The sequence below is a fragment of the Pantherophis guttatus genome, chromosome 7 (genome assembly GCF_059756535.1).
Source record: "Pantherophis guttatus breed Tessera chromosome 7, ASM5975653v1, whole genome shotgun sequence".
Lineage (NCBI taxonomy): Eukaryota > Metazoa > Chordata > Lepidosauria > Squamata > Colubridae > Pantherophis > Pantherophis guttatus.
In genome coordinates, this window is record NC_142069.1 from 1,985,986 (window position 1) to 2,001,096 (window position 15,111).

At 49.0% G+C, this 15,111-nt stretch overlaps 1 protein-coding gene across 8 annotated transcripts in view; it reads right to left on the reverse strand.

Moving 5' to 3' along the window:
* Positions 1-15,111, reverse strand: part of CCDC136 (coiled-coil domain containing 136) — a 51,060-nt gene that overhangs the window by 2,090 nt on the left and 33,859 nt on the right. For 7 of the 8 annotated variants that reach the window (XM_087874375.1, XM_087874378.1, XM_087874380.1 and 4 more), the window contains 2 exons: positions 13,923-14,072; positions 10,365-10,508 (listed from right to left, as the gene is read on the reverse strand). In XM_087874375.1, coding sequence (XP_087730501.1) covers positions 10,365-10,508; positions 13,923-14,072 — 294 coding nt within the window. The remainder of the gene's footprint in view (positions 1-10,364; positions 10,509-13,922; positions 14,073-15,111) is intronic. The other variant, XM_087874382.1, reaches the window with a different exon arrangement.

The window sequence follows — 15,111 nt, forward strand, 5'->3', positions numbered from 1 at the left end:
GACCCTGGGGACGCAGCAACGGTCGTAAACGTGAGAAACAGACGTAAGTCACCTTTTTTTCGGCGCCGTGGTAACTTCGAACAGTCACTAAATGAACTGTTGAAAGTCGAGAACTACCTGTAGTTACCGTAGCTTGACCTCGGCATGTACGGGTCTGGTTGTTCGTACCTGACATCAACATAACTATCACATGTCATTAACCTGGATTTAAGGTTAGCGTGTGTATCGGGGAACCCAACCACTCATTTATTCAGCTTCAGGGAAGCCGCAAAACCACAAAGACGCAAAGGACAGAAGGGAGAACCTTGAGGAAGAGGAGGAAGAGCTGCAGCTGAGACAACAACCAGATAAGAGAAAGCGGAGTCTGGGCCAGAACTGTAACCCGAGGAAGCGTCTCAGACGAGACACTCCCTGGTTCCCGTGAAGAGAAAGAGAAGAAGGGGGGGGAGGCGCTATTCAGACTTGCAAAATTCTGTTACTGCAATCTTATCGTAAACATAGGACAGGTGGGTCGGGATTACAGGTAGTCCTCGACTTACGACCGTAATTGAGCCCAACATTTCTGTTGCTAAGCGAAAGGTCTGTAAATTCGCCCCATTTTACGACCTATCTTGCCACATTTGCTAAGTGAATCAGTGCAGTCGTTAGGTTAGTAACACGGTTGTTAAGTGAATCCGGCTTCCCTGGATTCAGAAGGTCGCAAAAGGGGACACTGCAACTGTCATAAATAGGAACCAGTTGCCGAGCGTCTGAATTTCGATCACGTGACCGTGGAGACGCTGCAGCGGTCATAAGTGTGAAAAATGGTCATAAGTCATTTTTTCAGTGCCATCGTAACTTCAAACGGTCACTAAACGAACTGTCGTTAAATTGAGGACTACCTGTACTGTATAATTTTTTTCCCTTGTTTTTCCTCTTGCGTTCTACAACAACTCTGCGATTGTTGCCCATTTAAATTTTAAGGCTGTATGAAATATTTAATTAATGAACGTTCATTAATGTGACACAAAATTTTAAGTTTTTAAAATTTCGCTTCCCGGTTCCATCAGGATGAAACCAGGTTCTTAAGACACGTGACCGATCTGGTACTGCAATCTGTTTTGCAGCCGTCGTTAAGTAAACATGGTGATTGCAAAGCAAACGCAACGGTTGTTAAGTGAATGTAGAGTTTGTTAAATGAACACGGAGGTTGTTAACTGAACCAGTTGTTTGCTATAGGTGCAGTTTTACCAAAAACCAGAAGTTTTCAGCAAAACAGTCACTGCCAAGCTTCGACATGTGACCTCAGAGGCCCCACTGTTGTAATTTAGAACCCAGGTCGTAAATCCTCTTTTTTGTCAGGTTGGTCGTAACTTCGAAGTGTCGCTCAGCGGCCAGTCATAACTTGAGAACTACCTGGTGTATGCAGAATTCAACCCTGACTTAACACAGCCATTGACTTTAAAGGAAGGCTCAGGGATCATGGGGCATGTCCTTCAACCCCCAACCCCCAAAGATTTAATTCAGAATTGACCCCATTTTCCAGATGGAACTACTGAGGCTGGCCGGAAGGAAAAGCATTGAAGGGCACAGTGCGAATCCAGAAGTCAGCTCGATGGGCTTTGTTAGAACTCCGTGTCATGTTCACCCAAAGAAACACAGATTTTCTGACCCTGATTGCTCTCTCAAAGCCCCCAAAATAGGCCCACCCTAATGGGACCTTCTGGAAGCAAATTAGAAGAGCCTGAAATATAGCAGAATAACAGAGTCGGAAGGGACCTCAGAGGTCTTCTAGTCCAACCCCCTGCTTAGGCAGGAAACCCTACACCACTTCAGACCAATGGTTATCCAACCTCTTCTTAAAAACTTCCAGTGTTGCAGCATTTACAACTTTCTGGAGGCAAGGAGTTCCACTGATCCATTGTTCTCCCTGTCAGGAAATTTCTCCTTAGTTCTAAGTTGCTTCTCTCCTTGATTAGTTTCCACCCATTGCTTCTTGTCCTGCCTTCAGGTGCTTTGGAGAATAGGTTGACTTCCTCTTCTTTGGGGCAGCCCCTGAGATTTTGGAAGGCTGCTATCATGTCACCCCTAATCCTTATTTTCATCAAAATAGACATAATCAGTTCCTGCAACCGTTCTTCCTATGTTTTAGCCTCCAGTCCCCTAATCAACTTCTTCTTTTTTTTTTTAATTTAATTTGATTTATATGCCGTCCTTCTCCGGAGACTCAGGGCAGCTTACAGTGCGTTAAGCAATAGCCTTCATATTTTTGTATATTTTATACAAAGTCAGCTTATTGCCCCCACAATCCGGGTCCTCATTTTACCTACCTTAGAAAGGATGGAAGGCTGAGTCAACCTTGAGCCTTGGAGAGATTCGAACCTGCAGTAATTGCAGACAGCTGGTGTTAAATTACAGTGCTTAGTCTGCAGAGCTATCCAGGCTCCTGCTCTTTTTTCTTCTTTTTGCTCTTCTCTGTACTCTTTCTAGAGTCTCCACATCTTTTTTACATCGTGGCGACCAAAACAGGATGCCAGATTCCAAGTGTGGCCTTACCAAGGCCTTGTAAAGTGGTATCAACACTTCACGTGATCTTGATTCTATCCCTCTGTTTACGCAGCCCAGAACTGTGTTGGCTTTTTTGGCCGCTGCCGCACACGGCTGGCTCATATCTAAATAGTTGTCTACTAGGACTCCAAAATCCCTCTCAGAGTTCCTACTATTGAGCCAGGGACCACCTATGTTGTACCTGTGCATTTGGTTTTTCTTGCCTAGGTGTAAAACCTTTACTTTTCTCACCACTAGAATTGCATTTTGTTGAATAGGGCTGAGTTCTCAACTCTGTCAAATGCCTTCTGGATCTTCAGCCTGTCTTCGGAAGTGTTCAGTCTATTCTGGGGGGGACGTGCCTTCAGGTCTTCGGAATCCCCCCACCCCCCCATCAATCAAAATTTAACAGATTAACAGATTAACAGAGTTGGAAGGGACCTTATAGGTCATCTAGTCCAACCCCCCATTCAAGCAGGAGACCCCTATACCCGTGATGACGAACCTATGGCACGCCTGCCACAGGTGGCACGTGGAGCCATATCGGTGGGCACACAAGCGTTGCGCTAGTTCAGCCGCAGTGTGCATGCGCGCGCCAGTCAGCTGATTTTTCAGGCCTTCTGGGCCCATCGGAAATCGGGAATTAGGCTGTTTCTGGCCTCCGGAGGGCCTCTAGGGGGTGGGATAAGGCCTGTTTTTCACTTTCCCCAGGCTCCAGAAGCTTTCTAGGAGCCTGGGGAGGGCGAAAACAGCCTCCCCCCCCCGAGGCCCTCTGGAGGCTGGAAATGGCCGGTTTGCCAACTTCCGGAGCCCCTGGAGCCTGGGGAGGGCGAAAAATGAGCCTACTGGGCCCACTGTGCCATCGCGTGCCAAAAGCGGGGGGAACGCATTGGGGTTGCGTGCGCATGTGCGGGGATGGTGGGGCGCATTGAATTATGGGTGGGCACATGCATGCGCGACCCCACCCACGCGACCCCCGCTTTTGGCACGCAATGGCAAAAAGGTTAGCCATCACTGCGCTATACCGTTTCTGACAAATTGTTTTGCTGAAAACCAGAGAGGTGTTTTCTCCGGGGGGGGGGAAGAGTGGGGGGGGCAAACACCCCCCCACCCCCGCTGCTCAGCCTCGGTTTCTCTCCCTGGGCCGGGAATCCGACCCTGTCTGCCTTCGATGCCTTTGAACCTTCCTCTTCTCCTCCTCCTCCTCCTCCTCTTCCTCCCCAAATTCCAAGCCCAAAGTAGGAAATTCGCCCGTGGGCCAATGGGGGGGGGCGCATACCATCTATCGCAACTTTCCCCGCAGAGTTGCAAACACAAAACTTAAACAAACATTTCGAGAGTTGTCAGTTTCCCCGAAGGAGCGCCAAGAGGTACTAAAAGGCTGAAATAATGGGAATTTTGCAAACACAAAATGCCGAAATTCAGGGTTTGAAAACCATTTATATATTTAACGGGTTTCTCCCCCTCCATCGTGAAAGTGGGTTAGGTGGTCCTCGCTTAACGATGGCAAATCGGAATTTCTGTTGCCAAGCCACACGGCTGTCCCACGCGTGCACTGCTTACAGATGGCAGTTCCGCTTGCGGCCGTGAAGCGAATCCCAGGTCGTCTTTAAGTGAGGACATCGGGTGGCCATCGTTCACGATCGGCTGCCAGCCTCCCCATTAACCTTGTTTGTAGATGCTGGAAAAGGAAGTCACAAAGAGTGACCGTGGGACCCTGCGGCGTCGTAAGTACGAGTACAGGTTGTATGTCCCACTAATTCAGCACCTTCGTGGTTTTTTTATTATTTTACAGGCGGTCCTCGACTTATGACCACAATTGAGCCCCAACATTTATGTCACTAAAATTTATTAAGTGAGTTCTGCCCTGTTTTACGACCTTTCCTCCGGCAAGCAAAATCGACGCAGGAGGCCAGGTTCGCTTAAGGACCGCGTGATTCATATTAGCAACTGCGGCCAAAAGGTTGTACTATCAGGTGTGACTCACTTAACCACCGTCTTGCTTAGTGACCAAAATTCTGGCCCCACTTGTGGTCGTAAGTCGAGGACTACCTGTACTGCTGTGAGCAGTCTCATAATTAACCCACAGGATGCGGCTGGAGTATTATTATTTATCCCCTTTATTATTTTCCACTTCTTTTATTGGCTGTATTATTTTTAAATTCTGTTGTTTTGCAAGGAAATGTAGTCCTCAACTTACAACCATTCATTTAGTGACAATTCGAAGTTACAACAGCACTGAAAAAAGTGATTTATGACCGTTTTTCACACTTACGACCGTTGCAGCCTTCCCCCCCCCCCAGTCACCTGATCAAAATTCAGATGCTTGGCAACTGTCTCCTATTTACGACGGACACGTGATCCCCTTTTGCGATGAGCAAAGTCAATGGGGAAGCCGGATGCACTTAAGAACCTCATTCCTAACTTAACGGAAGGCTGAGCCAACATTGAGCCGGTCAGGATTGAACTTCTGGCACTGAGTTAGCCTGCAGTACTGCCTTCTAACCACTTCCTTCCTTCCTTCCTTCCTTCCTTCCTTCCATCCATCCATCCATCCATCCATCCATCCATCCTTCCTACCACTAACACTTAGACTTACATACTGCTTCACGTGATTTCCAGACCCCTCTAAGTGGTTTACAGAGTCAGCCTCTTGCCCCCAACCATCTGGGTCCTCATTTTACCCACCTCGGAAAGATGGAAGGCAGAGTCAATCCTGAACTGGTCAGGATCGAACTCCTGGCAGTGGGCAGAGTTAGCCTGCAGTACTACATTCTAACCACTGCACCACCAGGTCCGTCCTTCCTTCCTTCCTTCCTTCCTTCCTTCCTTCCTTCCTTCCTTCCTTCCTTCCTTCCTTCCTTCTCCTCGTTTTACCAACGTCGGAAGGATGAAAAGCTGAGTCGACCCTGAGCTGGTACAGGATCGAACTGCTGGCAGTGGGCAGAGTCAGGTTGCAATACTATGTCACCAAGTGGCTCCTTAAGGTAATTGCCACAAAATGATGGGCTAGGACACTTGCAGAAGATCTATTTCCCAGGGTCAGTTCCTCGGGGAGGGGGTGTCTCTACTCCCCAAGGGGAGGGGTCTTCTCTAGTTCCCATATCCCACTGCTCCAGAGGTCCACCAGGATGCTCCTCAGAGCCTCTCCCAACCACCAATAAATTCCTTCAGGACACGCGCTCAGCCCCGTCTCAGCCGGAGGGGACATGCAGACGTTTCAAAAGAGGAAGGAGGGGAAGAAGAGGAAGGGGCAGGAAAGGAGGGTGTGTGTGGATCAATGTGGGGGGGGGGATTGGGATGTCTCTACGGGTCTAGGACAACTCGCCGCAGCCAACTCAACATGGCCAATTCAACATGGCCAACTCAACATGGCCAACTCAACATGGCCAACTCAACATGGCCAACTCAACATGGCCAACTCAACATGGCCAACTCGCTGCAGTCAACTCAACTTGGCCAACTCACTGCAGTCACTCAACATGGCCAACACACTGTGACCAACTCAACATGGCCAACTCACTGCAGTCAACTCAACATGGCCAACTCGCTGTGGCCAATTTAACATGGTCAACTCGCTGCGGCCAACCTGCCACAGCCAACTGGCCATGGTCAACTCGCCATGGGACAAGAATTACACTAATATCAAAGAAATGGTGGCATAGAATCATTTAAGAAAAGGAGGGACAAAATGAAATGGGAATGACAACGATTAAAAGTATTCCTACAGGTGAAAATATAATTTAAAAAATATTAGACTGTGGGTAAATAGGTTGGTTAACATTAAAGACAAAGGATAAAGAAGACACAGAATATTTTTTAACATGGGATTTGTTTTATCAACGGTTAGATAATAGGGCTAGAAATTAGAAATTGGATAATAATAATATTATTACTATTATTATGTATAATTAAATTGACCCAGACAGTGACACTGTTTTTACTAAGCACCTATCTATGTTAAAGGAAAATGAGTAAAAATATATATATATATATATATATATATATATATATATATATATATATATATATATATATATATATATATATATATATATATATATATATATATATATATATATATATATATATATATATATATATATATATATATATATATATATAAAAAAGTATTTTTTAATTGTCATAAATAATTGAATTGCTGAATTGTCCCGCAGCGAGTTGGCGGCGGCGAATTGTCCCCTTCCGTGTCTCTACGGAGAGGAACAGGCAGGAAACAGCACAGCCGGATGGAAAAAATGCCGAATTCGAATACCTGGTTGGGTTTTAGGAGGTCTCAGCCCACCAGCACCAGAGCAGGGCCACTATGACAATCAGTCCTATGAGAGGGAGGGAGATCGTGGGAGAGCCCGGGGTGGGGGAGACCTGGTGGAGAGTGTGGTGGGGGGAGGGAAGCGTGAAATGCCATTCAGACAGAAGCCAGATGAGCCGGGGAGGAGGAGGAGGAGGAGGAGGAGGAGGAGGAGGAGGAGGAGGAGGAGGAGGAGGAGGAGGAGGAGGAGGAGGAGGAGGAGGAGAGAAAAAGAGAGAGATTAGAGGATTTACAACCTGGGCCGAACTTGGTGGGTTTCGAACCTGCTTAAGTGCTGCAGGGCTCAGCAGAGAATGGGGTCAGGGGAATCACACTGGATAACCGAGTTTGCAAAGGTCTCTCGGGAAAGTTGGCTAGGACATGGGATGAGATCAGTGGTGGGATTCAACCAGTGTAACAGCCGGTTCGCTGAGCGCACGCACGCACGCCAAACACGCATGTAAAACAGCTGAGGCGCAGCAATCCGCTCGGCCGAGCCTATCAGCTGGGCTTCAAACGAAGAAAATATAGGTTGGTATAGCGCTGGGCCCAGCGGACGGGCCCAGCTGATCATCGGACCTACCGGTTCCCCCAAAGCGGTCCGAACCGGCTGAATCCCACCTCTGGATGAAATGCCTCCAGAAGAGTTTCGGTAGTGATGGTGAGGTTCTGGTAGCCCCAGGGAGAACTTAAGATATGGGCCCTCATCCAGAATGGTTCCACAATCTCTCAATTCAAGACATTCCTTTTGATTTTGGAAGGCTGCCCCATGGAAGAGGGTGTGGAGCTACCCTCCAGATCACCCAAGAGAAGAACCAAAATTTTAAAAAAAGATGGACGCTTAATAAGGAGAGATCCATCTTCCACCAGTTGGGTCTTCTCAGACCTTCAGGTGTTCTGGGGAAGCTCTCCCCACCCCGTTCCTTGGGACAATCCTTCAAGGACTGGAAGATGTTTAACCTTCTGTTCCTTAGGCTAAACAAGTCCAGTTCCTTCAACCCATCTTTCTGGGATTTCATCTCTGAGCCCTTCACCATCTAAGTTCTCCTCCTCTGTCCTCCTTCCCGTTCCTCAGCCTCCTTCTTGAATTGTGGTGGTGAGAACTTTCGACGCAACATGCACAACATCGGCAACCAAATAGAGAATCCCTATCTGTTGACCATCTACTCCTTGACCACTCGACAAGGAGAACTTTCTGGTGGCCAAAGGCGCTTCTTATTTCCCAAAAGACAAGTGGACAAGTAGTTGTGCTGTGCTCCAGATGAGACCATGTGTGGGCCACCAGAAAGTGTCTACGGGAATTCTCAATTATCTAGGTCCGTGATGGCGAACCTATGGCACGCGTGCCAAAGGTGGCAAGCAGAACCCTCTCTGTGGGCACACATGCCGTTGGCAGCTGCTCTTCTGGCTTTTGGCACCCAAGGTTTTCGTGGGTGTCAAAGTGCCGGAAAACGGCCAAAAACAGGCCAAAAATGACCTGAAAAAACGGCTCAAAAAATGGCCAAACCTGTTGTGGCCTAGGCTTCCTGAGTCATTAAAACACACGAGTTTTAATGACTTTTTTGCAAAAAGTCCTATGGGAGAAGTCCTTCGGGATATTCACCCTTTATCTCCCTTGACACGCTGCCAAAGACCTACTTGGCAAAGCCCCATGAAGTCCAGAATCAAACAGAGATGCCGACTGGGAACAGAATTAACAACGTTGCTTTCCTGCAAAGGGCCCACATGCCTTTGCTCCTCTTTTAAGCCTTATGGGAGGGGCCAATCATCTCCAGGCCTTACTCCTGAGTCGTCCCTTTTGTTTTAACTGTTCTTGCCTTCTGGCAGCTCTGCACATGGACGCACTAGGAACAGGCTCCTCCTGTTCCTCTGCCTCTCTGATGTCCGACTCTGGAGGCTCGGAGTCCGCACATAACTCTCAGATGGCCCTGGCCTCAACTCTGCCTCCGACGCAGAGCCCTCGTCCGAGCCTTTCCCAGACTCCAGGACTGGCCCATGTTCCTCCCCAGCCTCCTCACTGTCTGACTCTGCTGCCAGCTCTGCAGGTTGCTGGCGGACCACAACAAAACCAGCCAAAAAACAGGCATGTGCGCACCAGCCATCTGGGTTTCCTGTGCTCCAGCATGCGCAAAGACTAGCTGGATAGCACACATGCGTGTGCCGGAAACCCAAAGACCAGCTGGCCGGCACACGCTCATACACGTGCATGCACGCGTGTTCCAGTTTGGGCACTTGGTGCTGAAAAGGTTCGCCATCACTGATGGTTGTCCCAAAGGTGCTTTTTTTCCAAAAGGTAACTTGACTTTTTTTTTCCTTTGGAAACATTTCGCTTCTCATTCAAGAAGCTTCTTCAGTTCTTGGATCAGAAGTTCTGAAGAAGCTTCTTGGATGAGAAGTGGAATGTTTTCAAAGGAAAAAACCCAAGAAAGTCCGGTTACCATTTTGGGGGTGGGGGGTGGGGAAGCACCTTTGGGATAACTGTCAGCGATTCAACGCTGGCATAGAGAGCAGAGGAGAGAGAGAGATAAGCTCTGAACTTTTGCCTGCTAAATCCCTTTGAAGTCGGGTTGTCGTGGAAATGAAGGGGGGAGACATTCCTGGGAAATGACGAGACAAGGAGTCTGAAGAATGACTTGGAAGATAGCCAATGAGAAGCAGAGATTTGGGGATCGGAAAGGGAGGGATTGGGGGGCAAAAGGTCAGTCTTGTCCGCATCGAGTCATGATCTGGTGGCTGTGCTCAATTAAAGAAAAGATTTCCTTAAAGATTGGCAGTTTGGAAATTCATTTGTTTTGAGATAGCATCCAAGTCTGACAATAACCATGACCTGAATGATGGAGAATCTCCAGAGACACTTTCTGGTGGCCCACACACGGTCTCATCATAACACAGCACAACCCCACACAGACACAACGGCCAAGTTACTTTACTAAAAGGTCCGTGTCTTTACTCCCACCAATGTTGGTTGCCTTCTCCTCCACGGTTTTCATCTCCGTGTCCCAGGAGATCGGGATTTCAAATAAATCATGGTGGATTCCACCAAGAAACCAGAGGAATGTAATGCTGCCAATAAAGAAGGATATTTGTAACTCAGGGGTGTCCTTGACCTTGGTGGTTTTCTCGGTTCATTACATCGTTCAGTTGACTAGCAGTGATGACGTTACCTAGTTTTGGTCATGGAACGTCTACAGCTAAACCACCAAGCTCACCAAGGACCATCTCCTCCTCCTCCTCCTCCTCCTCCTCCTCCACCTCCTCCTCCTCCTCTCCACAAACCCCCTTCCATTCTAGCCCTGAATATGTTACCTAGTTTGGCCAACGAAACGTCTTAAAGAAAACAATCAAGCTCAGAACGCCACCAAAAACACAACGCGATTATCTCTGGATCTGCCCCCGTGGCTCTTTGGAACGGCCAACGCAGAGGACCTCTATTTAATGCAGGCCTCTGAACGCAACCTTGATGAGAAGACCCCCCCCTCGCTCCCAGAGATAGCCGGGGTGGGTGGGTGGGTGCCAATGGCCTTACCCGTCCTCCTGCCGGGATGTTGCCGTTCAGCCTTTCAATCTCCTCCCTGCACAGGTGGAGTTCCTCCTGAAGCTGCTCACACTCGGACTGGCTGTGTTGGTACCTTTCCTCCAGTTCCCGCAGGTCGTGCTGCGCGCGGTCGTGCTGCCAAAAACCGAGAAGGAGGAGAACCATCACGGAGGGTCCCGCCGAGAGCCCTCCGCAGGCGACCGGCTGACACGGATGTGTATGGCACGGGCACCACGCTGGTTCTACAAAGGGGTTAGGTGTGCCATTTGGCTGCCGTCTCTGGGGCTGGAGGGCCTCTACCATTTCAGATGAATAGCTCTTTCATCTGTTCTTGAAAAACTCCAGTGATGGAGCGCCTACAACTTCTGCAGGGAAGCGGTTCCACTTGTTCGTTATCCTCACTGTTAGGGAATTTCTCCTTAACTCTCCTAAGTAGAACATAGGATCCTAGAGGTGGAAAGGACCTTGGAGGTCCCCTGCTCAAGCAGGAGACCCTGTACCCATGATGGTGAACCTATGGCACGCGTGCCACGGGTGGCACGCAGAGCCCTCTGCGGGCACGTCAGCCGTCGCCGCAGCCCAGCTCTACCGTGCATGCATGCAGGCCTTTCACCGACCAGCTGGTCTTCAGGTCTCTACTGCACATGCACGGGGGCGGGGTGCATGCAGGGATGCATGCGCATATGTGTGGGCGGGGGGCATGCATGGGGGGGCCACTTGCATTGCATTTGGGGGGCTCGTGCAGAACCCCTACTCCACATTTTGTCTTCCAGTTTGGGTGCAGGGTGCATGCCTGGTGGGGCAGGGAAGCATGGGGCAGTCATGCATGCATGTGCGTGGGGAGGTAGGCACAGGTGGGGGGATAGCGCACATGCAAAGGGGGCGGGGTGTGTGCACGCATTGCATCATGGATAGAACATAGAATAACAGAGTTGGAAGGGACCTTGGAGGTCTTCTAGTCCAACCCCCTGCTTAGACAGGAAAACCCTACACCACTTCAGACAAATGGCTGTCCAATCTCTTCTTTAAAATCTCCAATGATGGAGCACCTACAACTTCTGAAAGCAAGCCATTCCACTGGCTGATTGTTCTCCCACAAAGGTTTAACAAACTGCATCCCTGTTTGGTTTGGTGGCAGCACCTCAGACAGAAAGTCCCTACGGAGAGTGATGAGGACAGCGGAGAAGATTATAGGAAGTTCGCTTCCTGTTATTCAGGGTGTTGCTTATAAGCGCTATGTGTTTAGAGCTCAAAGCATTGTTGGAGACCCCACACACCCACTTTACGGTCTGTTTCTGTTGCTCCTCTCTGGGAGGAGGTTTCGGATGAATAGATTCTGGGACCGCTTTGTTCCTTATGTGATCCATCTTGTAAACTCGCAGGATTCTCTCTTTTTTTAGCCATGTATATGTATACATCCAATCTAGACTGTGATGTTTCTCTCTGTATGTGTATGTGGGTATATATGTATAACTGTTATCTTTTGAGAGCTGATTGCAATGAAATTTCATTTTAATATCTGCTGATTAGTGTACATTTAAGGTGACAAAGATTCTATTCCCGTGATGGCGAACATATCAGATTCCTAGAGAGGCTCTGGAGGCTGGGGACGTCACTTTCGGTCCCACCGGGAGTTGGGAAATGGGCTGTTTCTGGCCTCCGGAGGGCCTCCGAAGGGGTGGGGAAGGCTGTTTTCGCCCTCCCCAGATGCATAGAGAGGAACTGGAGCCAGGTGAGAAAGAAAAATGGGCCTTCTGGGCCATCACGTGCCAGGAGCGAGGGAGGGAGGGTGGGTTGCGTGTGCATGCGCAGGGCGGGGCTCATAGAATTATGGGTGTGGGCACATGCACACGAATCTGCCTCTCCTGACACGCGATGGCAAAAAGGTTAGCCATCACTGTTCTATTCTATTGTTTCATATTGTATTTTATTGTATTGTATTGTATTGTATTGTATTGTATTGTATTGTATTGTATTGTATTGTATTGTATTGTATTGTACTCTACTCTACTCTACTCTACTCTACTCTACTCTACTCTACTCTACTCTACTCTACTCTGTCAGGAAGTTTCTTCTTAGTTCTAGGTTGGTCCTCTCCTTGATTAGTTTCCACCCAGTGCTCAGTGGCCAGGATCAGTGGCTAGGTCTTTGGTTGTCCTCCTGTGAAATCCCACCGAACTCCCTGCTCTACCCCATGCTATTTAGCCATGCAACTGAGGGTGGAGATCATCTGTGACCTTCAGATGAGGGGCCACCAGAAAGCTGATGGCACCCAACGATGAATCCCCAATCCAAGCTGGAGGTGCTTTGCAAGTCGTGAAGTCTACAGGCTTGAAGAGACCAGTTGGAGAGAGAAACAAGCCCGGGATGAAACCCTAGCAAATTGTCTGTGTGAATGATTATCTAAAACAACTCGATTATTGCTTTCGTTGGGTTAAAAGGAGCTGGGTTGTGATGCGGCCATCCTTCGAGGCCAGGGGCGTCAAACTTGATTGCATTGAGGGCCGCATCAGGGTTGTGTTTGACTTTGGTGGGCCAGGGTGGGCGTGGCCAGCTCAATGTCACTCATGTCAGGGGCGCCTGTGGTGGCCCAAGCTCTCCGCTCCAGAGCTCTGTTTTTGGCTGCGACGTCCTCCTGCAACCCTCTGCCAGCGAAAACGGAGCTCGGGAGGGCCGCCGGCGGCCCTCCCGAGCTCCGTTTTCGCTGGCAGAGGCACTGTGGGTCGCTCCTTCGCTGTTTCTAGGGTGGCACCCTGTAGGCCGAATCCGGCTCCTGGGCCTTGAGTTTGTCACCCCTGTTCTAGACCCACTGTGATAGGTGAGGGACACCACCAAAGGGGAGGAAAGGGGCTGATGCAGTGGTGGGTTGCCCCCAGTTCGGGTTCTATAGAACCGGTAGTAAAACCGGCAGGAGTATCCATCCACCCACCCGCCATAACATCACCACGGGTGATTTGCACATGCCGTTCACGCGCGCTCCCGTTGCGAACCGGTAGTAAAGGTAAATAGAACCCACCCCTGGGCTGGTGCCCCAATTATAACCCCTACTTGCATTAGGAGACGGGATCGTGGATACCTGGAGGTCGTCCCCACAAGATGGCGCATCAGGGCATTGTGGCAGAGTTCTCCTGCCCGGTTCTCAGAATTATAACTGCCATGGATGAGCCTCAGGATAGTTGGTTTGTACCGTGTTTCTCCAAAAAGAAGGCCGGGTCTTATTTTCTTTCGACCCACGAAAAACTGGCTAGGCCTTCTCTTTGGAGGGTTCTAATTATGTCCATCATCTGGGCTTCCCGTTCAAACATCTCAAACCACCAAGCCAATGGCAAGAACCATGGTTTGATTGGGGCCTTCCTTGAAGACTAACCTCAATTACTTGAAGAGATACTTGAGGTCCATCATACGGGCTAGAAACTAACTGGCCAGTTGTCTTTCTCAGACCTTATGACCGTTCTGCTTGTGGGCCATTTGGGTATCTCCAGATCCTGAGGTCCTCAGATGAGCTTCAAGAAACCATCTAGATGAGGCTCTTGTCACCATTAAGCTTACCTGCCCTTCCCTCCCTGGACTTTCGTCAGGTTCTTGATCAAAGGAAATCTCTTTCTTCCAGCTCCTCTCCTTCTTCGGTCTTCTCTCATTGCCTGGATCTTGACTGGAAGACTGATCTTCTCTCTCCATTTCTGGCACACTAAACTGGGCCTTCAAGCCCAGGCAAGCAAGAAGAAGGTGGGAGAGGAAGCTCCATCACCATCTCTCCTGGGGTGGCTTTTCTGTCATCCCATCCTCCCCACCTGTATCTTTTGTCTGCCCTCTTTCCTCCATATTCTAGACCAGGGGTCTCCAACCTTGGGAACTTTTAAGACTTGTGGACTTCCACAAGTCTGAAAAGTTGCCAAGGTTGGAAACCCCTGTTCTAGACAACCCAGGAGAACTTCCAGGTCCTCCCAAAGTTCTTGACTGTCCCATCTCTTCACACAGAATCGTAAGGTTGAAAGGGACCTCCTACCATTCTGGACAAATGATTGTCCAGCTCTTTTTTTTGTTTGTTGGAAGACCACCAATCATGGAGCACCCACAGCTCCACTTAATAGCTCTTCAACTCAGGGAATTCCTCCTCAATTCAAGTTTGGGCCTTTTCCCTCTTTCATCCAAGTTCTAGACAACCCAGGAGAACATCCAGGTCCTCCAAAGTTCTTGAAGGTCCCATCCCTGCTCATAGAATCATAGCGTTGAGGGGGACTTTGGATGTCTTCTAGTCAACCCCCACCCCCTGCCCAAGGCAGAAACCCTCCTACCATTCTGGACAAATGGTTATCCAGTCCTATCTTAAAGACCACCAGTGATGGCGTACCCATAGCTTCACTTAATAACTATCCAAGTCAGGAAATTCCTCCTCAATTCAAGTTTGGGCCTCTCCCTATACTGGTGGAGCCATGGGTTCTCATCTTAACCCTCAGGTGCTCTGGAGAACAAATGGTCTCCTTGTTCCCTGTAGGATCTCCTCAGGAATCAGAAAATGTTATCATGTCTCTCCTTCAGCTTCTTTTAGCTAAACCTACTGAGTTCCTTCCTTTAATCACTTTCTAGAATAGAGGTGAGGAATGATGGCCCCTTTATGACTTGTGGACTTCAACTCACAGGATTTCTGAGTCTGCAAGAACCAGAGCTGGTTTGGGACACTCCTTGAAGATGAACATCAATTACTTGATGTCCATCGTCTGGGCTTAGAAAACCTTCA